Source organism: Lutra lutra, chromosome X, assembly GCF_902655055.1.
Source record: "Lutra lutra chromosome X, mLutLut1.2, whole genome shotgun sequence".
Classification (NCBI taxonomy): Eukaryota; Metazoa; Chordata; class Mammalia; order Carnivora; family Mustelidae; genus Lutra; species Lutra lutra.
The window spans coordinates 57,828,942-57,844,963 of NC_062296.1; the positions used below are offsets into that span (position 1 = coordinate 57,828,942).

Below are 16,022 nucleotides of genomic sequence, written 5' to 3' on the forward strand. Positions count from 1 at the left end.
TCTCAGTCTCCCCCCAAATCATCACACCGTCCTCTCTACCTTTTCTGGTCCGCTCCAGACCTCCCCCGCACCTTAGCTCGAAAGTCCTCCGTGCCACACACAACCACTCCCCTAAGGGAGACCCCCACCCTCCACCAGCCTGTCCTGGGTGCATACCCCACCGCCCTCCCTCTGGGACTCCTCACCCAGACTGGAAAGCTCCCCTCCCGTCTTCACCTGCCACTCCTCCCAGTCCAGCCTAGAATGTGGAGGCGGTTCAGCCCAGGGCTCTTTCCACTAAGCCCTGACTTCCCCCTAGACCCAAGTCCTCCCAGCCTGGCCCAGGGCTCCCCCACTCCACCTGAGGATCCATCAGGGTCCAGGCCTGTGATGGTGGTTGGGGGGGGGGGGGCGCGGGTCACAGGCACAGCCCCAGGACTAGAGGGGCAGGGCTGGGCCGGGCCTGGGGTAACATTATGTTTCTCTCCCCTTCCTCCCTTCCTCCCCCCCCTTCCTCCCATGCCTCCACCTTGTCTCTCTCTAGCAAATCCCAGTCTCTGACCAATGCCTTCAACCTTCCAGAACCAGCCCCGCCCAGGCCCAGCCTTAGCCAGGACGAGGTGAAAGCTGAGACCATCCGCAGCCTGAGGAAGTCTTTCGCCAGCCTCTTCTCCGACTGACACCCCACCCTGAGAACCCTTAATTCCTCCTGGGCAACCCCTCTCTGGGCCCGAATCCATTTCTCACTTTTGGAGTCTCCAAATCCCTTGAGAAGCCCTCTCCTGGTCCGAGACCCCTCTTCTCACTCCGCTGAATGCCCTACTCCCTGGGGAAACCTCACTCTTGGTCCTAACTCCAACTCCCACTTTTGGAATCCCCAAGTCCCTTTAAAAGCCCAGTCCCCGCCACCTCAAGACTTTTCAGTTTTAGAACCTCCAAATTCCTGAAGACCTCTACTCCTGGCCCCACAGAGTGCACTTTCCTTCCCAGAAGCTCCCAAATACCAGGCAACCCGTTCTGGCCCTCACACCACTCAGTCCCCTCCCGGAGCCCTGGAATTCTCGGAAAACCCTACTCCTGGATCTCTCAAGTATGCCTTGTTCCCCATCAGAATTTCCGAAATCCTTAAGAAACCCCTATCCTGGAGCACCTCCATGGATGTCCCATCTCTGGAGAGCCACCTCATCAGATGCCACTATCCACCCCCAGCCCCTTTCCTTCACACTGGGAGGTCCTCCCACTGCTAGGACCCTTCTGTTCCCCAGGGACCCATACTCCCACTTTCCTGCCTCTGACAGCTATCTCTAAATATGCAAACTCTAACCATCCTCCCAGAATCCTTTGCACATGGAGGGCCAGTGGTCCTCCACTTCCCCACCTTTGCCGTGATGTCTGTGTCTGTGACTGACGTGGCCTCCTCTCGTGCCGTGCTTGGCATACGTGGTCTTCGTTCATCGTGCCGCCTGTGGTGATGCGTGCAGTGGCGCTGTTTGTGTGGTCCGCACTCCCCCCTCCAACCACTCCTTGCCTGGACTCACCCCCACCCTTCAGCGGCTCTGAACCCCATGAGAAGAGTCGGGAAGCAAAATAAACAAGCAAAGGCCCAGCAGAATTCTGTGCTTCTTGGTGAAGAGGGGAGTCCTTGAATGGTGGGGAAGACACAGAGGGGACCCCCCTAAATCCACAGGGGGTGCTGGGGACCCCAAAATCCAGTGGAAGGCACATCAGGCACAAATTCCAGAGAGGTTCTGAGTGGAACCCCTGCCACAAATCCCAGCCATTGCAGATGGAGGAGCTCCCAAATTTAGAAGTATCCCCAAAGCCAAGAGGAAACCAAATTAGAGGAAGCAGGGGTATTGGTCTTTGGGGGTCCCCCAATTCCAGAGGAGCTGGAAAAGCACATGGGGACACCCTCATCTCCCAGGACGGGGATGGGTGGATCCTGAGGCAGTTATCAGGGCAGAAACAGAACACTGGCTGGCTGGTGGGCAGGGCTCCTTGGCGTGGCAGGCTGAGATGGGTTCCCTGGCCGCTGGGGGCAGGGCCTAAGGCACGAGGCGGGCTGCGCTGAGGAGGCAGGCAGGCAACTCATCAGCCTGGGTGCGGTGCAAGGAGGGTTCAGAGGCACTCCGCTCAATCTTGGGGAGTGACCGCTGCAGCAGCTCAATCGTGGCCAGGATCTGGGGGCAGGGGCAGGTTAGGGGGATGTCCAGAGCCATGTAGGCACCCCGACAGCTACAAACCCCAGCCTACAGGGGAAGCACACATGCATGCACACACACACACACACACACACACACACACACACTCACACCATACGCTTCAAAGCCTTGAACTTGTGCAATTCCCACGGACACCTCAGACTCGTCCTCCTCCTCAGACTCACCCTCCCCAGTGCGTCCAACCCTCCTGCCCGGCCCACCTGGGGGAAGAGGGGACGTTCCTCCCGCTGGAACTTGAGGCAGTCAGACAGCAGGCGCCGCATGGCCTTGGGGCAGTTGCTGGAGATTTTGCTGAGGTCCGGGGACAGATAGCCACGGCCCACCATAAAGATAATCTGGAGGGACAGGAATGGGGTGGTCTGGAGGTGTGGGCTGGGAGGCTGAGGGAATTGTGGCTCTAAAGGGGCTTTGGGGGCTCCTTTTGGGGGAAACTAGGTCACTCTGGGTATTGGGATCTGGAGTGCTATGGGGATGCAGTGGATCCAAGGACACTGGGTCTCTGAACACAGGGCTTCTCTGCAGAACAGAGGGACTGAAGCTTGGGGGAAATCCAAAATTACAGGTATCCCTGACCTCACAGGTTTCTGGGGGCTTACAAGCCTACTGAGTCAGGGGAAACATGAAGTTCTGGGTCTGGGAGGAGCTAGGGGAGTCAAAACCTCAGGGGCCTGTATTTCTGCAGGGGTCTGGGGCCTAGAGAACTATGGGTCCATGTGGCCTGTAGGATTGTGAGTGCTCGGTTCTTAGAGCCTAGAGGACCCCAGGTTTCTGAGGGCCTGGAAGATTCCAGGCCTTCAACCTGGAGAACTCGGGAGAGCCTGGGGCCCAGAGTACCATGGGTTCCAGGGCCCTGAAAGCCTGGCAGATACCCAAGGCTTTGGGACTTGGGAGATTTGGAGAACTGTAGGTACTGGAGGACTGTAGGTATCCAGAGCCCCAGAGGGCTTCTGGGTGTTTGGGGCCATGGCGGGTTCTGGGTAGAAGGGATTCCGGGGGTTCTGGACCTCAAGGACCCAGAGGATTGTCGATGTGTAGGGAAGGAGGGGATTCTAGGTAGGGAAGACCAGAGGATTCTGAGAGTTCTCAGCCCAGAAGATTTTGGGTTTCTCGGGGGAAGTGTGGAATTCTTGGTCTTTACAAAGGAGGAAGTCTGGGCTTTGGAGGCTGAAAGGATTCCTCTGCCTGGGAGACTGTGGGTGATGCATGGGGCTCACCTGGTCACGGCTGCCAATGTGGCTGTAAGGCAGCGAGCCGGTCATGAGCTCATAGAGCACAACCCCATAGGCGTAGACATCCGACTGGAAGCTGTAGGGGTTCGGGTCCTGCATACGGATCACCTCAGCCGCCTTCAATAGGGCAGACCAGACCAGGCAGGGGGACCACAGAGGTCAGCCAATGGCCGGCCACACTCCCAGATCCCACCAGCCACACTGGGTACAACTCAGATCACCCATGTGAGGCGAAGCATGAGCAGTCTAGACACCCTCATCTGGCACAAGCATTCCCATCCCCACTCAGCTCCCCGCATCCCGCCCCAGTCACCCAAGCTCCTACCCAGATGGCCCCAGTCCAGCCTGGCCCAACTCACCATCCATAGCACGGAGCCCGAGGGCTGCTCCAAGGGCTGGGCCCCACTCCACCGTGTCTTCACTGTGGCCAGGCCAAAGTCACCAATCTTCACTGTGAGCCCCTCATGTAGGAAGATGTCCACCAGGGTCAAGGACCACTACAGGAGCTCCCAAAAGCCACATCTCCCATCCTGACTGGGCGGTTCCCACGGATGCCCCCACACCAATCTTGCCCCGACCCTGACCAGAAGCCCCCCGTATCATACAAACTAGCTACAATCTTGACTTGGGTAGGGAACTCCCAATTATTGCCCCTTATGCTACCCCCCACCCCATGACTCCTGACCAGGAAGCGCCTCAAGTGGGGCTTCAGACTTGCCATGCCCTCCACAGCTCCCAAACCTTGGACCCTGCCCAAAGTCCCCAACAACAGCACCGAAACCAGCCACAGCCTTGAGCCTGACCAAGAGACTCCCCCCGCCTTAGAGGCCCTATTAAGCCACGTGCCACATGACCCTTCCATGCATCCCCAGAAGGCCCCCAACAAGAGCCACCCCGCTAAGCCCCTACCCCAGCCCAGCCAGCGCACAGGGACAGGCAGATACTGTTAGACTTGAGATCTCGATGAATGATGTTCTTGGCGTGGAGGTAGCTGTAGGGGTCGGAGTGCAAGGCAGATTGGTGGGGGGGTTACCTCCTCTCCCCACCCCAAGCCTCCTGCCACCCCCCCTTTGTCCCCAGGCCGGGAGGCTCACTCCATGCCCTGGGCAGTCTGCCGGGCCACGTCGATGAGCTGGACCATGTCGAAGCGAGTGTCGGCCACGTGCAGGTGGTGGTAGAGGCTGGAGCCCTCACACCACTGCGTGATGATGGCAAATCCCGGCCGCGTCATGAAGCCCATGAACAGCAAGATGTTGACGTGACGGGTCTTCCTACAGGCAGGGAGGGCAGTACCAGGACAGGAAGGAAAAAGAGCAACCATCACTCACTTTCGGAGCATCAGAAACGGGGCTATTCACTGCTGCCCTCTGTCAGCATTTCCGCCCTTTCAGGAGGCTCAGGGCCAGACTGCCACCAGACTCAGTGCATTTGTGAGATACGCTTGATGGGCGGGGATTCCCTCCTGGTGGGGGTGGCGTATGTCCCCAACTTCCTCAGCCGAGTCTCCCAACAGAAGCAGGAGAGAGAGACTACTGCCCCCTCCCCGCCCCTCTATCGACCAGTGGCTCTACGTCATCAACACCTGCCAACCTCCAACCCTGACCTGGGCCTGTGACCATTTTATAGACAAGAGAGTGGAATGCCAACCTTCTTCATTGATACAGCAGCCTGATACTGACAGATGCCAGTAAAGATACCCAGTAACGTGTGACTATTTCCTGTTAATTGCCACGAGAGGCTTAGAAGTATAGAGCTCGGAGTTAAGACTCAGATTAGATCCTGTGTTCCAATCCAGGCTTCCCCAGGTACTCACTGTGCAACCTCAGGGATGACACTTAACCTCTCGGTGCCTCACGTTCCTCAACTGCAAAACTATGATCATTATACTAGCTACCTTATAGGGATATTGGCAAGAATGGGAACCAAATGATCTGTAAGGCACTTGGAACAGCACCTACCAGAGCTAAGCACCCTGAAAATGTCACTGTCCTCGTTATTGCCACTGGGTGCCTGAGTCTACCTCAAAGAAACTGCGTCACGGTGAACAGACGCCACCGCTCTGGTTTAGGAGGACACCTTCCCTCCATACAAAAGGAGTCACCGCAGGTATAATGGCAACACAAATGCGAACACCGACAGTGCTCTGCGATTTTGCTCATGTCACAGTGGGTAACGGAGGACAGGAGCGCTCTTCACAGTGGTCTGATTACGGTTAAAATATTAATGTGATACAGGCTAGCAGTGGGCTCCAATCATTTCACAGAGAGGAAGAGAATAAAAGTTTTCTTACTGTGGTGTCCATAATGAGGATAAATGTTAAAATGGCACAAGAAATGATGAGAACATCAACTCTGTAATGTACCTGTACCCATTGGTCAGAGGGCACACCCACGTCAGCAAGCCCAGGAGTGGTAGGTAGTAACCAGAGCGGCAGAAGAGGAACACCAGGGCTTCTCAGGGCAAATGAACTGATACAGTATGAGGGGCGTATTAAGCAGAGAATTACAACCGTTAATGAAACAAGGACATAATCAAGTGAAACAACACCCACCATTCTTTAAATCATGGCAGGACTGTGATTAGTAACAGGAGTCCAGCAGGATAAACCTACTGCTACCAATGCAACACAAGCAGAGGGGAAGGAGGGGCCCAAGGCTTCCTGGCAATGTGCTTAACATCAAGCTATGAATGTGACGGCACCTGGTAACGTGGCCGGCCTTGGCCATACCCACTTCAGTGCCGGGCAAATAAGAAGATGCACGTTTTGGAGGCGGAGACATTAGTTAATATCAGTATCAACCGGAACACAAACAGTATCATCATCAGAGGGCCTTGAAACGAAGCCATTTCCCAGAGGGGAAAGGGACATTCCCTGATTGAGAAAGAGCTCATTAACACAACGCAAACACAGCTGACCTTTGGGAAGCGCCCCAGTTCAGCCCTTCCCCGGGGAGGCGCCCCATCCCTTTGCCCCGCCTCACACACGTGTCATCTCACCTGAGCACCTGCATCTCGTTCTTGAAGGCCTGGGCCTGCTCAGCTGTGGGTTGGGCCACCTTGAGCACCTTCACGGCCACATCGCCATGCCACCGCCCACGAAACACAGTGCCGAACGAGCCTGTCCCGATCCTCTTCAGCAGCTGCACCTCGCTGGGCGGCACCTCCCAGTAATAGCCCGAGTCCCGGTACCCCAGATTCTTCTGTGGGCCACATGGGCAGCATCTCAGGGGCCTGCCCGCTTCCCTCCTCACTCAGCCTGTGGCGCCCCCAGCAAAGGCTCCCTTGGAGCTTACCACTTTCTTCTTGTCATCGGCCAAGGACTTCCGCTCCCGCTGCTCCGACGGGGACTTGGAATGGGGGGACTTCCTCCCCGAGGGCACGCTGGCTGGGCTGGGGCTCCCCCGGGGGGCTCCATCACCACCACCTCTACTACCAGCAGCTGCGATCATTGTGGGGGAGGTGTGAGCAGAGGTGGCATGGGGGTGAGGGGGTGCGAGGCACGGGCATGGGGTGGGCGGGGTGGACTCACCATCGGTGCCGAAACTCCGGGTAGTGAGCTGGAAGAAGAGGGCCGGGAGTCAGAGAGGGCACACGGGAGCCAAGAGGAACGGCACTCTCCTCGGCCCGGTGCCCTTGGGCAACGATCCCCTTGCCACCAACCTGGATGAGGCTGGAGTCCGTGGCGGCCGTGGTGCTGACCATGTGGACATTGGGAGTGGATGTGGAGCGGATGCGCTGGAGCGGGGCGTTGGCCGGCGCGGGGAAGGGAAAGTGCTCGGGGTCTCGGTGTGGGGTGCAGGAGCTGGAAGGGGGGGTAAAGGCTGGGAAATCACTGTGGGATGAACACGAGAACAAGGAAAGCTGCCCCCCAACCCTGTAAACGTATGTGTAGATCACAGTCACCGTCTACTGTTACTATTGCCATTCGTTTCCTCAAGAGCCACTTACTGGGGGCCTGCCCTCTGGCAGAGAGCATTCTAAGTAGTGGAAATAAAACCATGGGCAAAACAAAAACAAGTTCCTGCCCTCGTAGGGCTGATGTTCCAGTGAGGAGAGAGCGCCCCCCCCCAAAAAAAGAAGAAGAAGAATATTTAATATGTCCATTGGTGAAAGGTACAATAAAGAAAAAAAAATGAAGCAACACAAGTAGACAGAAAGTATCATGGGTGATATCTGGAAAGGCTTCCCCAAGGGGACATCTGAGTAAAGACCTAAAGGAGGAACAGCAAGCGACACAACATAGGGGGGAAAAAAGTAATATGTATTATCTTCTAACTGTGTGCACTACTCAAATATGTTGTTATATAATATATAACATATTATATGTATTAAGATACCAATGTTTCCAAATATGTGTATTGCAGTAACATTACACAGCGGACCCTTGAACAATGTAGGAATTAGGGGCACCACTGACCCCCTGCCCAGGTGAACGTCCACGTGTAACTTCTGGCTCCCCAAAAACTTAACCACTAAGAGCCTACTACTGACCAGAAGCCTTAGTGATAACATAAACAGTCGATTAAGCATGTATTTTGTATGTTTTATGTATTATATACTGTATGCTTATGATAAGAGTAAGCTAAAGAAAATGTTTGTAAGAAAATCATAAGAGAAAATACATTTATAATACTGCACGTAAAAAATCCACGTGTTAGTGGACGCACGCAGTTCAAGCCCATGCTGTTCAAGGGTCAACTGTGTATGTTATACGTAGATGTAAATACATAAAGATATATGTTATATATATTTTGATGTCACAAATGCATTTTTATTTTTAATTTTTATTGTATCTATTTTTTTAAAGATTTTATTTATTTATTTGATAGACAGAGATGGCAAGAGCAGGAACACAAGCAGGGGGACTGGGAGAGGGAGAAGCAAGCTTCCCGATGAGTAGGGACCCCAATGTGGGACTCGATCCCAGGACCCTGGGATCATGACCTGAACCGAAGGCGGACACTTAATGACTGAGTCACCCAAAAGCCCCACAAATGTATTTTTAAATGTTCCTTTCACTATCCTGAAATGAAATGCATAGGTAATCCACATATATGCATAATTAAAAGTAACATAATGCCCTACATTATTTTATGTTGCATAAAAATGTTTTATATTATATAGTGTACATAGAACACATGATATATTAATATAATGTACCATATGAATACATCCTACAATATACAGACAAATACAATGTATATTTTATAAATTTGTGCTATCTTAGAGCAATAATATACTTTAATATAGAAATACTACAGTATTGGAGCGCCTGGGTGGCTCAGTCGGTTAAGTGTTTGGCTTTGGCTCAGGTTGTGATCCCAAGTTTCTGGGATTGAGCCCCACATCAAGTTCCCTGTTCGGCGGGAAGCCTGCTTCTCCCTCTCCCACTCCCTCTGCTTGTGTTCTCTCTCGCTGTCTCTTTCTGTCAAATAAATAAATAAAATCTTTTAAAAAAATACTACAGTATTATAATACTGAACTTAAAAGAGAAATAAAAGGGAATTTACGAATATGTATTTCAAAATGGAAAGGCTTGAGCATGATTATACTGTAAGAATTAACGAAATAGTTAGATACTTATATATATGTCCTTGTAATTAATAAGGACTTCTTATTTTCTACCAGATCTCATTCTAAGCACTGGATACACCTTAACACATTTAAATTCTCACCAGAACGCTATGTGGTAAAAAGTATTATTATCCCCTCTTTGTAGAAGAGAAAACTGTAGCCCAGAAAGATTAGGTGACTTGCCAAAGGTCCTACAGCTCCACACCTATACGTGCTCAATAAATGTGTGCAAATAAACAAATGAATGAAGTACGGCTTATGATCTACAAAGGCCTCCAGATCTTTTTCTCCCGACAACAGGCCTTCAGCTAAGGCATCCCTACCTGGGACCCTGAGGGGTTAGCGGCTCATTCAGGGGACGGTTCGAGGGAACCTCGTGCTGTCTGGAGCCTCCGGACAAATCCTGGACACTGTGGTAGAACCTTGAGAGCATTTAAGGGGATGGAGCAAGAGGACAAGGGTCAGCTATCTGTAAGAACCCTGTGGCGTCTGTCATCCCCATTCCCCCACCCACCATAGGCCAGGCTCACTGTCGGCAGTTGGTGCTCATGTCAACACAGACTGTGGGGACTTTAGAGGAACAATGCTGGTGGAACTTGTAGCCACAGGTTTGGCAGCGGAAGCCGTGGAACAGAAACTTAAGGCAGAAGTCACAGAATGCCAGGCTGAAGAACGTCTTCCGTACCTGCTGCCACAGAGCAGGGAAAGTTGAGGCCTGGTCAAGGAACCTCCCTGCCCCATGCCCACAGTCTGCCCCGACTCTCCACTCCACACTCACAAAATTGTGCATGGTCAGTGGAACATCTTCGAGGACCTCTACAATGAGCTCCTCTCCATCCAGGGGGGCAATGGCCGTGTCCCAGGCGGTGACTGTCTTTCGCCTGTACGAAACATGGAAGGCAGTGAGTGAGAGGGTGGACAGAGATTGTGGGAGGAAGGGAACCCCCAAAAGTCCCTCCACACCCACCATCCATGGAGCAACATCTGACGTGTTTCATTTTCATCACGGCAACTCTAGGAACTAGTTACTATCCTTGCCCCCATTTTACAGATGAGGAAACGGAGGCTCAGAGGGATTCAAGTCACTGGCCCAAGGCCACAAAGGCTGTGAATGGCTGGCCAGCGTCAAGAGTCCATGCTCTTAACCACAAGGTGAGGGGGAATAAGCCACGAAATCTCAGAAGCACTCAGCAAGCCCCTGAAAAAAATGGCCGACCGGCACTGAGACGACAAATAAAAAGCCATGCGGGCATGGAATAAAACAGTTCAGGAAGCCCAGGACAGAGGAATAAATGGAAGGCTGCCATGGCCCAGTTCGGCAGACCGACCGAGAATGAGGAAGCGGAGGACGCAGAGAGCTGGCAAACAGATGAAATCGTGAAAGAACACCACAGACGAACTCCCACATGGGGTGCAGGAGCTGGGCAAGGACCTGAGGGCCAAGGAGAGACGAGCTGCTGGCCTCAAAGGCCGATGAATGAATGATGTTATGAAACAAAAGCTGCACGCACTCGTGAATTCACTGAGCTTAAGGGAAGACTAACAGGACACTACACGACAGAGGGAAGGAGTCAGGGGCCTCCAAGGAGGGGATGGGAGGCTGGGGAGCCCAGTGGAGGGAGGTGAAGTGGTGGGGTGGGGGCACACTTACCCCTCGATGAGCCGGTAGACCACACAGCAATCCTGATTGAGACCCCGTACCTTGAGGGCCTTGTCTAGAGAGTCGTAGACACTCATGCCATCCCGGACAGTCACCTATGCATTTGTGTGTGCACACGGGGGATGGAAGGGGTGGTCAGTGCCCAACATGGGCCCCAGCCGACTCTGCCCAGCCTCTGTAGAAGCCTCCTCCCCCCACCCCCAGTCACAACTGGATCTGCCCCGACCTCCTGCCAGCTTTGCCCGTCAGACTCACCACCGTGCGTTGCTTGTTGGGCAAATATACTTTGACAGTGCCCACTGCCCGGGACGGCTCGGCCCCATTGGCAGGGGGGCCCCGTGGTGGCTCCATGGAGCCTAGGACTTTGTCAAGACGGGTTGAGGTGGGGCTGAGCAGGTGCCATGGGGCTCCTAGAACACAGGAAGAATTCAGAGGTCCAGTAATGATAGTCTGGAAGCAAAGTGGCAGGGACAAAAAAAATTTCAATGTCCAGGCTCCACATCACCCCCTCCCCGCTGTTGCTCAATCTACACACAAAGGCCAAGGGATCTTGTAAACACCTCGAACTCATCCAGTCTCTCCTCTGCTCAGGCTGCTCTCCTGTTGTTTGTCTCACTATTTTAAGGGCCAAGGTCTAGGATTCACTGCATGGGGTGGGGGCAGAGGAGAGGGGAGTAATGACACAAGGAGAGGCAGCACATACTGTCCTGGAGTGCACAGGCGTACCCAGTCTCTGTGCTGGGGGGGTAACAAGGAAGTCAAACCACACTGCAGTTGGGCGTGTCACGTCCATAAGGACAAGAACAGGGTGTCCTGGCTTTTTGATGGAGAAAGGGTGGTTACCAGATACTGTGGTGAGGGAGGAGTCACAGACAGGATGATGGGAAAGAAATGGAAGAGATCATCAGATACTGCCCTTAGTTGGGGGGAAATGGGAACCGCACCAAACGGTGTTCTTAGGGGCCCTGGGGGAATCCCTAAGCCCTGGGCTGTAACGATGGCAGGCTCTCAAACACTGTTAGGTGGCTAATGGCTGTCATCAGACTATGATGGGGACTTCATAGGGGCTCAGCAGAAACTGTGCTGAAGGGACTGTAGTGGGGAGAAGTATGGATAATGGACATCACCAAACACTGTCATGGGGGAATGGAGGGAAATGGTGCATTACCAAACACTATCGAGATGAGATAAACAGGTTGAAAGCGGGGGTGGAGGGGTCCAAACTCCCCCCTAACTAATGAAGGGGTCACAGACCTATTACTGCTATCAATGGAAGGAGGCTGGGTAGGGTTAAAGAGTAACGGAGAAATCCTCAAACATTCTCCCAGTGGGTCGCGACTAGTAAACCACAGCTCCACGCACTCCCCATTGCCGGCAGGGCAGGGTTATCAAGACATCTCAAGGAGGTTTAGAGGGAGTCCCGGCACACCACAGCCCAGGTCCCATTCAGCCCGGCCCCGCCTACCGAGGGCCTTCCGGCTCTGCGCAGGCGCACTGCCACACGCGACGGGCGAAACCATCCCCCGCAGCCTTGCACCCCTATTCCTGTCTACCCACCCCACCCCCGCTGTCGACGATGGTCTCGCCCCAGGTCAAACCACTCCTCCGGTTCCGGGCGGGGGGCGCCGGCGTCCAGGCGAAGCCATCCTGGAGCTAAGCTTTCGGTCCCGGCTCCCTGCCTGTGCCCGGCGGTCGCTCCAGAAACCTAACCCCGCCGGACCCGCCCTCACCTGTCACGCCGCTACGGCTACCGCCGCCTCCATCTTGGGCCTGTCTTCTTGTTTCCTCGCTGAGTCCGCCTCCACCGCCCCTCGGACTTTCACCATTGGCTCCGCCGGATTCACCTCTACATCCTTATTGGGTTAGGGTCACGCCTGTCAAAGCAGGACCGGCGGAATGTGGGTCGTGTTCCGGATTAGGAGGGGCTGCCTAAAACGTCAGGGTCTGAGGCAAATTCGCCTGTCCGAACTCGCGCAGGCGCAGTTGGGTGGAGCGCGCCGCGCGGTGGACTTTAACCCACATTGTGCCGTGCTGGAGTAAAGCTGGAATTTTTTTCAGCCACTTGGGGCTGACTCTAGGGGTTCTTGAATCTGGGCGGGGAATCTTTAAGTGCCCTTTTTTTGGCCAGTGACCCGAAGCCCTAGGTACCCATTTGGTCTTTCCCTGTCTCAGTTTTACCATATTTGAAGTGAGTTGCCATCAGACCGCAGAACTGCAACGTTTGCCAGTTCTAAGAAACTTGTAGTCATAGCTTTTGATAACAGCGGGTCTCAGGTCGGGCCGGGGCCGGGGTGTCTGGCCCTAGCAGAAGCATCCTGCCCCATTCTGTGCAGCTTACTTGAGGAATGGCTTTGGTAAGGATTTGGGGGGAGATTAGTCATAGATGACCATGTTAAAGAGGGGAGGTGAAGTGTGGACCTGGAATGGGGCACAGAGCAGGGGAAAGTGTGAAGACATTGTAGGGTGAAGAATTTTTCAAAAGCTGAATTTTCCCTGGTGTCAAAAGTGAATGAGGCTTTCCATCCTCCCTTTTCTTAGAGCTTTTCCTTTAGAAAACTTGTAAACATTTTTTCCTTCTCCCTTCCAGATGTATGTAAATCTTGTAAAAAGCTAAATAGGCCTCCTGTCCATATCATTACCCAGGAATGTTGTTCTCAGGGGCCTTGGAGCCATCTCTTTGAAGTGTAAACATCCGCGAGACGAGTCTAGTACCCTTATCTCCTCATCTGGGTAGGAATTTGACCTAGGCTCTTGGCCCCAAGTTGTTAACCTGCTTGTCAAAGAGATAGGTGTTTTATTTTTCCTTTGGGTAAGGGCAGATGGCTACCCCGATCTCCAGGTGAATTGGAGATAAACTATGGATAACAAACAGTGCTGTCAAGTTCTCTTGCTGGAGGACAAATTGCCATTCTTTTTTTTTTTAAAGATTTTATTTATTTATTTGACAGAGAGATCATAAGCAGGCAGAGAGGCAGGCAGAGAGAGAGGAGGAAGCAGGCTCCCTGCTGAGCAGAGAGCCTGATGCGGGGCTCGATCCCAGGACCCTGAGATCATGACCTGAGCGGAAGGCAGCGGCTTAACCCACTGAGCCACCCAGGCGCCCCTACAAATTGCCATTCTTGAGAACGCGTATATAACGGGTCAGAGCCACTCGGCTGCATAGAAGATGTTTCTTTCTGTCTTCCAAAGCTTTTTTTTTTTTTTAAAGCTCTTTTTAAAAAAATTTTTTTTTAATTCTTTCTTAAAGATTTTATTTATTTATTTGGCAGAGAGAGATCACAAGTAGGCTCCCCGCTGAGCAGAGAGCCCGATGCAGGGCTCCATCCCAGGACCTTGAGATCACACCTGAGCCGAAGGCAGAGGCTTAACCTGCTGAGCCACCCAAGCGCCCCTCTTCCAAAGCTCTTTAGCACATTGCTTGAGTTGCACATTGCCATCTGGTTTAATGTTTATTCAATAATAAAACTATTTCAATCTTTTCTACCTTTGTGGAGAGGATTCACAAGCTGGCACAAGATTTTTATTTTTTTAATTATTTCCCCAACAGTGTGAATTGCCTGTGGTGTTTGAACTGGCTACATTCTCCTGTTTGGAGCTTCAGCTTCCTTATGTGGTGAAATGGAAAAGAGCAAGAGAAAAGTCACTAGGTGCGGAGACGGCAACATGCTTCAGTGTGTATTTAACGTTTCTCTGCCTATAAAGAGAGACAAGTTTGGCTTACTGGGCTGTCATAGAACCTCCATTTTTCCACCGCCCCATTCTATTTCGGGATTTTCACCATTCAGTGGCAAAAATTAAAAAGACTAACAATAGGGGCGCCTGGGTGGCTCAGTGGGTTAAAGCCTCTGCCTTCGGCTCAGGTCATGATCCCTGGATCCTGAGAGCGAGTCCCACATCGGGCTCTCTGCTCAGCGGGGAGCCTGCTTCCCCTCTCTCTCTCTCTGCCTGCCTCTCTGCCTACTTGTGATCTCTGTGTGTCAAATAAATAAATAAAATCTTTTAAAAAAATAAGAAGACTGACAATAAAGACCACCTGTCATTGAGAATGTGGAGCAACTGGAACTTTCATGCATTGCTATTTGGGAGTGTAAAATGGTGACCCACTTTGGAAAGAGATCGAAAGCTTCCTATAAAGGTAAACACACACAATCCAGCAATCTGACTCCCAGGTATTCAAAGAAATAAGAGCTTATGTCCAGTGATGTGCTGGTAGATGTTCAACAACCAGCTCTCCAGGAAAAAAAAAAAAAACCCTCTAATTTGTAGCATTTGCCAACTATGGTGTAAACACTCCCACCATGACTTATTTCAAGCTAGGAATATGACATCGCTTAACCACAGTTGAGATTTGCAAAATAAGCTCAGTGAGCCGTCCACAGCATGCGATTGCAATATGTGCACACAAAAACTTGCACGTGGATGGCCATATTAGCTTTATTCATAATAACAAAAAACTGGAAACATCCCACGTGTCCAGTAACTGAAGAACTGACAATAGACTCAACGGTGGGATCATGGAATACTACTCAGTAATGAAACAAACTACTTCCTATGTCTCTGAATCTTGTAGACATAAGGTTCAGTGAAAGAATTCAGAATCAAAGAAGAAATATTGTATTATTCCTTTTGCATGAAATTCTAAGTCAGGCAAAACTAATCTACAGTGAGGGATTTCCAGAGTAGTTGTTATCTTAGGGGAGAAGAACTCGGAAGCGTGTGAGGAAACTTTTGGAGGTGATTGGGCTGTTCAGTATGAATCTGTCCAAACCACTGAACTCTGTACTGAAACTAGGGTCATTTTATTTTATGTAAAGCATACCTCATAAAAAAAAAAAAAAAAAAACGCATGGCAAAGAAATGGCTTCAAACATAATTCCAAACATCGTGATTTCTTGCAAATTCTTACTGGTTAGAGAATTTTTTTCTTTTCTGAAATTGAATCCCTGGACCCCAAATTTCCATTTCTCAGTCCAAGAGCCCTGGCACCCACCTCAGCACCACATGGGCTCAGGAACAACTATTGGAGCTCAGCGAAGGGCTCCAAAATACTCCAACTAAGAATAATTTCCAGGGTCGGGGAGATACATTTTAAATTCCAATTCACTGAAATATTATTCAGTTATATATCATTAAATTTGTTTAAAAATTTTAATTTCTAGGCAGTATTTGAAGACAGACTTTCTGGTTGTTGCTCGACCATTGCAAAGAAAATCCCTCCATGAAGTCACTGCGCAGGTGCCAGGGGGTGGGGTGGCAGGGAGGAATGGATGGTTCTCTCCCAGGACTCATAGACTCACTTCAAACCTATCCTAACTGGCACGACTTTAGCCAAGTGTCTCAGAGGTACCTAACAAAATA

General features: G+C 51.7%; 2 protein-coding genes across 4 annotated transcripts in view; one reads left to right on the plus strand and one right to left on the minus strand.

The window, feature by feature from the left end:
* Positions 1-1,585, plus strand: part of SYN1 (synapsin I) — a 47,429-nt gene extending 45,844 nt beyond the window's left edge. The window contains exon 13 of one of the 2 annotated variants that reach the window (XM_047715008.1): positions 524-1,585. In XM_047715008.1, the coding sequence (XP_047570964.1) occupies positions 524-659 (136 nt within the window). In that variant the 3' untranslated portion in view covers positions 660-1,585. The remainder of the gene's footprint in view (positions 1-523) is intronic. The other variant, XM_047715009.1, reaches the window with a different exon arrangement.
* On the minus strand, positions 1,582-12,576 carry ARAF (A-Raf proto-oncogene, serine/threonine kinase). Of its 2 annotated transcripts, none has more exons than XM_047715020.1 (16): positions 12,395-12,576; positions 10,920-11,074; positions 10,656-10,759; positions 9,783-9,885; positions 9,535-9,689; positions 9,328-9,426; positions 7,091-7,232; positions 6,960-6,987; positions 6,724-6,869; positions 6,428-6,630; positions 4,525-4,701; positions 4,375-4,421; positions 3,790-3,908; positions 3,416-3,547; positions 2,402-2,536; positions 1,582-2,159 (listed from the first exon to the last, which is right to left on the minus strand). In XM_047715020.1, the coding sequence occupies exons 2-16, from the start codon at positions 11,013-11,015 to the stop codon at positions 2,025-2,027; spliced, it is 1,821 nt and encodes a 606-aa protein (XP_047570976.1). In that variant the 5' UTR covers positions 11,016-11,074; positions 12,395-12,576; the 3' UTR covers positions 1,582-2,024. The 2 variants fall into 2 exon arrangements, with proteins under 2 accessions (XP_047570976.1, XP_047570977.1); XM_047715021.1 differs by having other exon boundaries at positions 10,920-11,114.
* Between the last annotated feature and the right edge of the window lie 3,446 nt (positions 12,577-16,022).

Excerpts from the sequence above, each read along its gene's own strand:
- ARAF (XM_047715020.1), bottom strand. The coding sequence starts at position 11,015 with ATGGAGCCACCACGGGGCCCCCCTGCCAATGGGGCCGAGCCGTCCCGG. Across the intron at positions 6,988-7,090 it reads CGGACTCCAGCCTCATCCAG|CTCACTACCCGGAGTTTCGG; the intron begins GTTGGTGGCAAG and ends CTCTTCTTCCAG. Across the intron at positions 4,702-6,427 it reads AACGAGATGCAGGTGCTCAG|GAAGACCCGTCACGTCAACA; the intron begins GTGAGATGACAC and ends CCCTGCCTGTAG.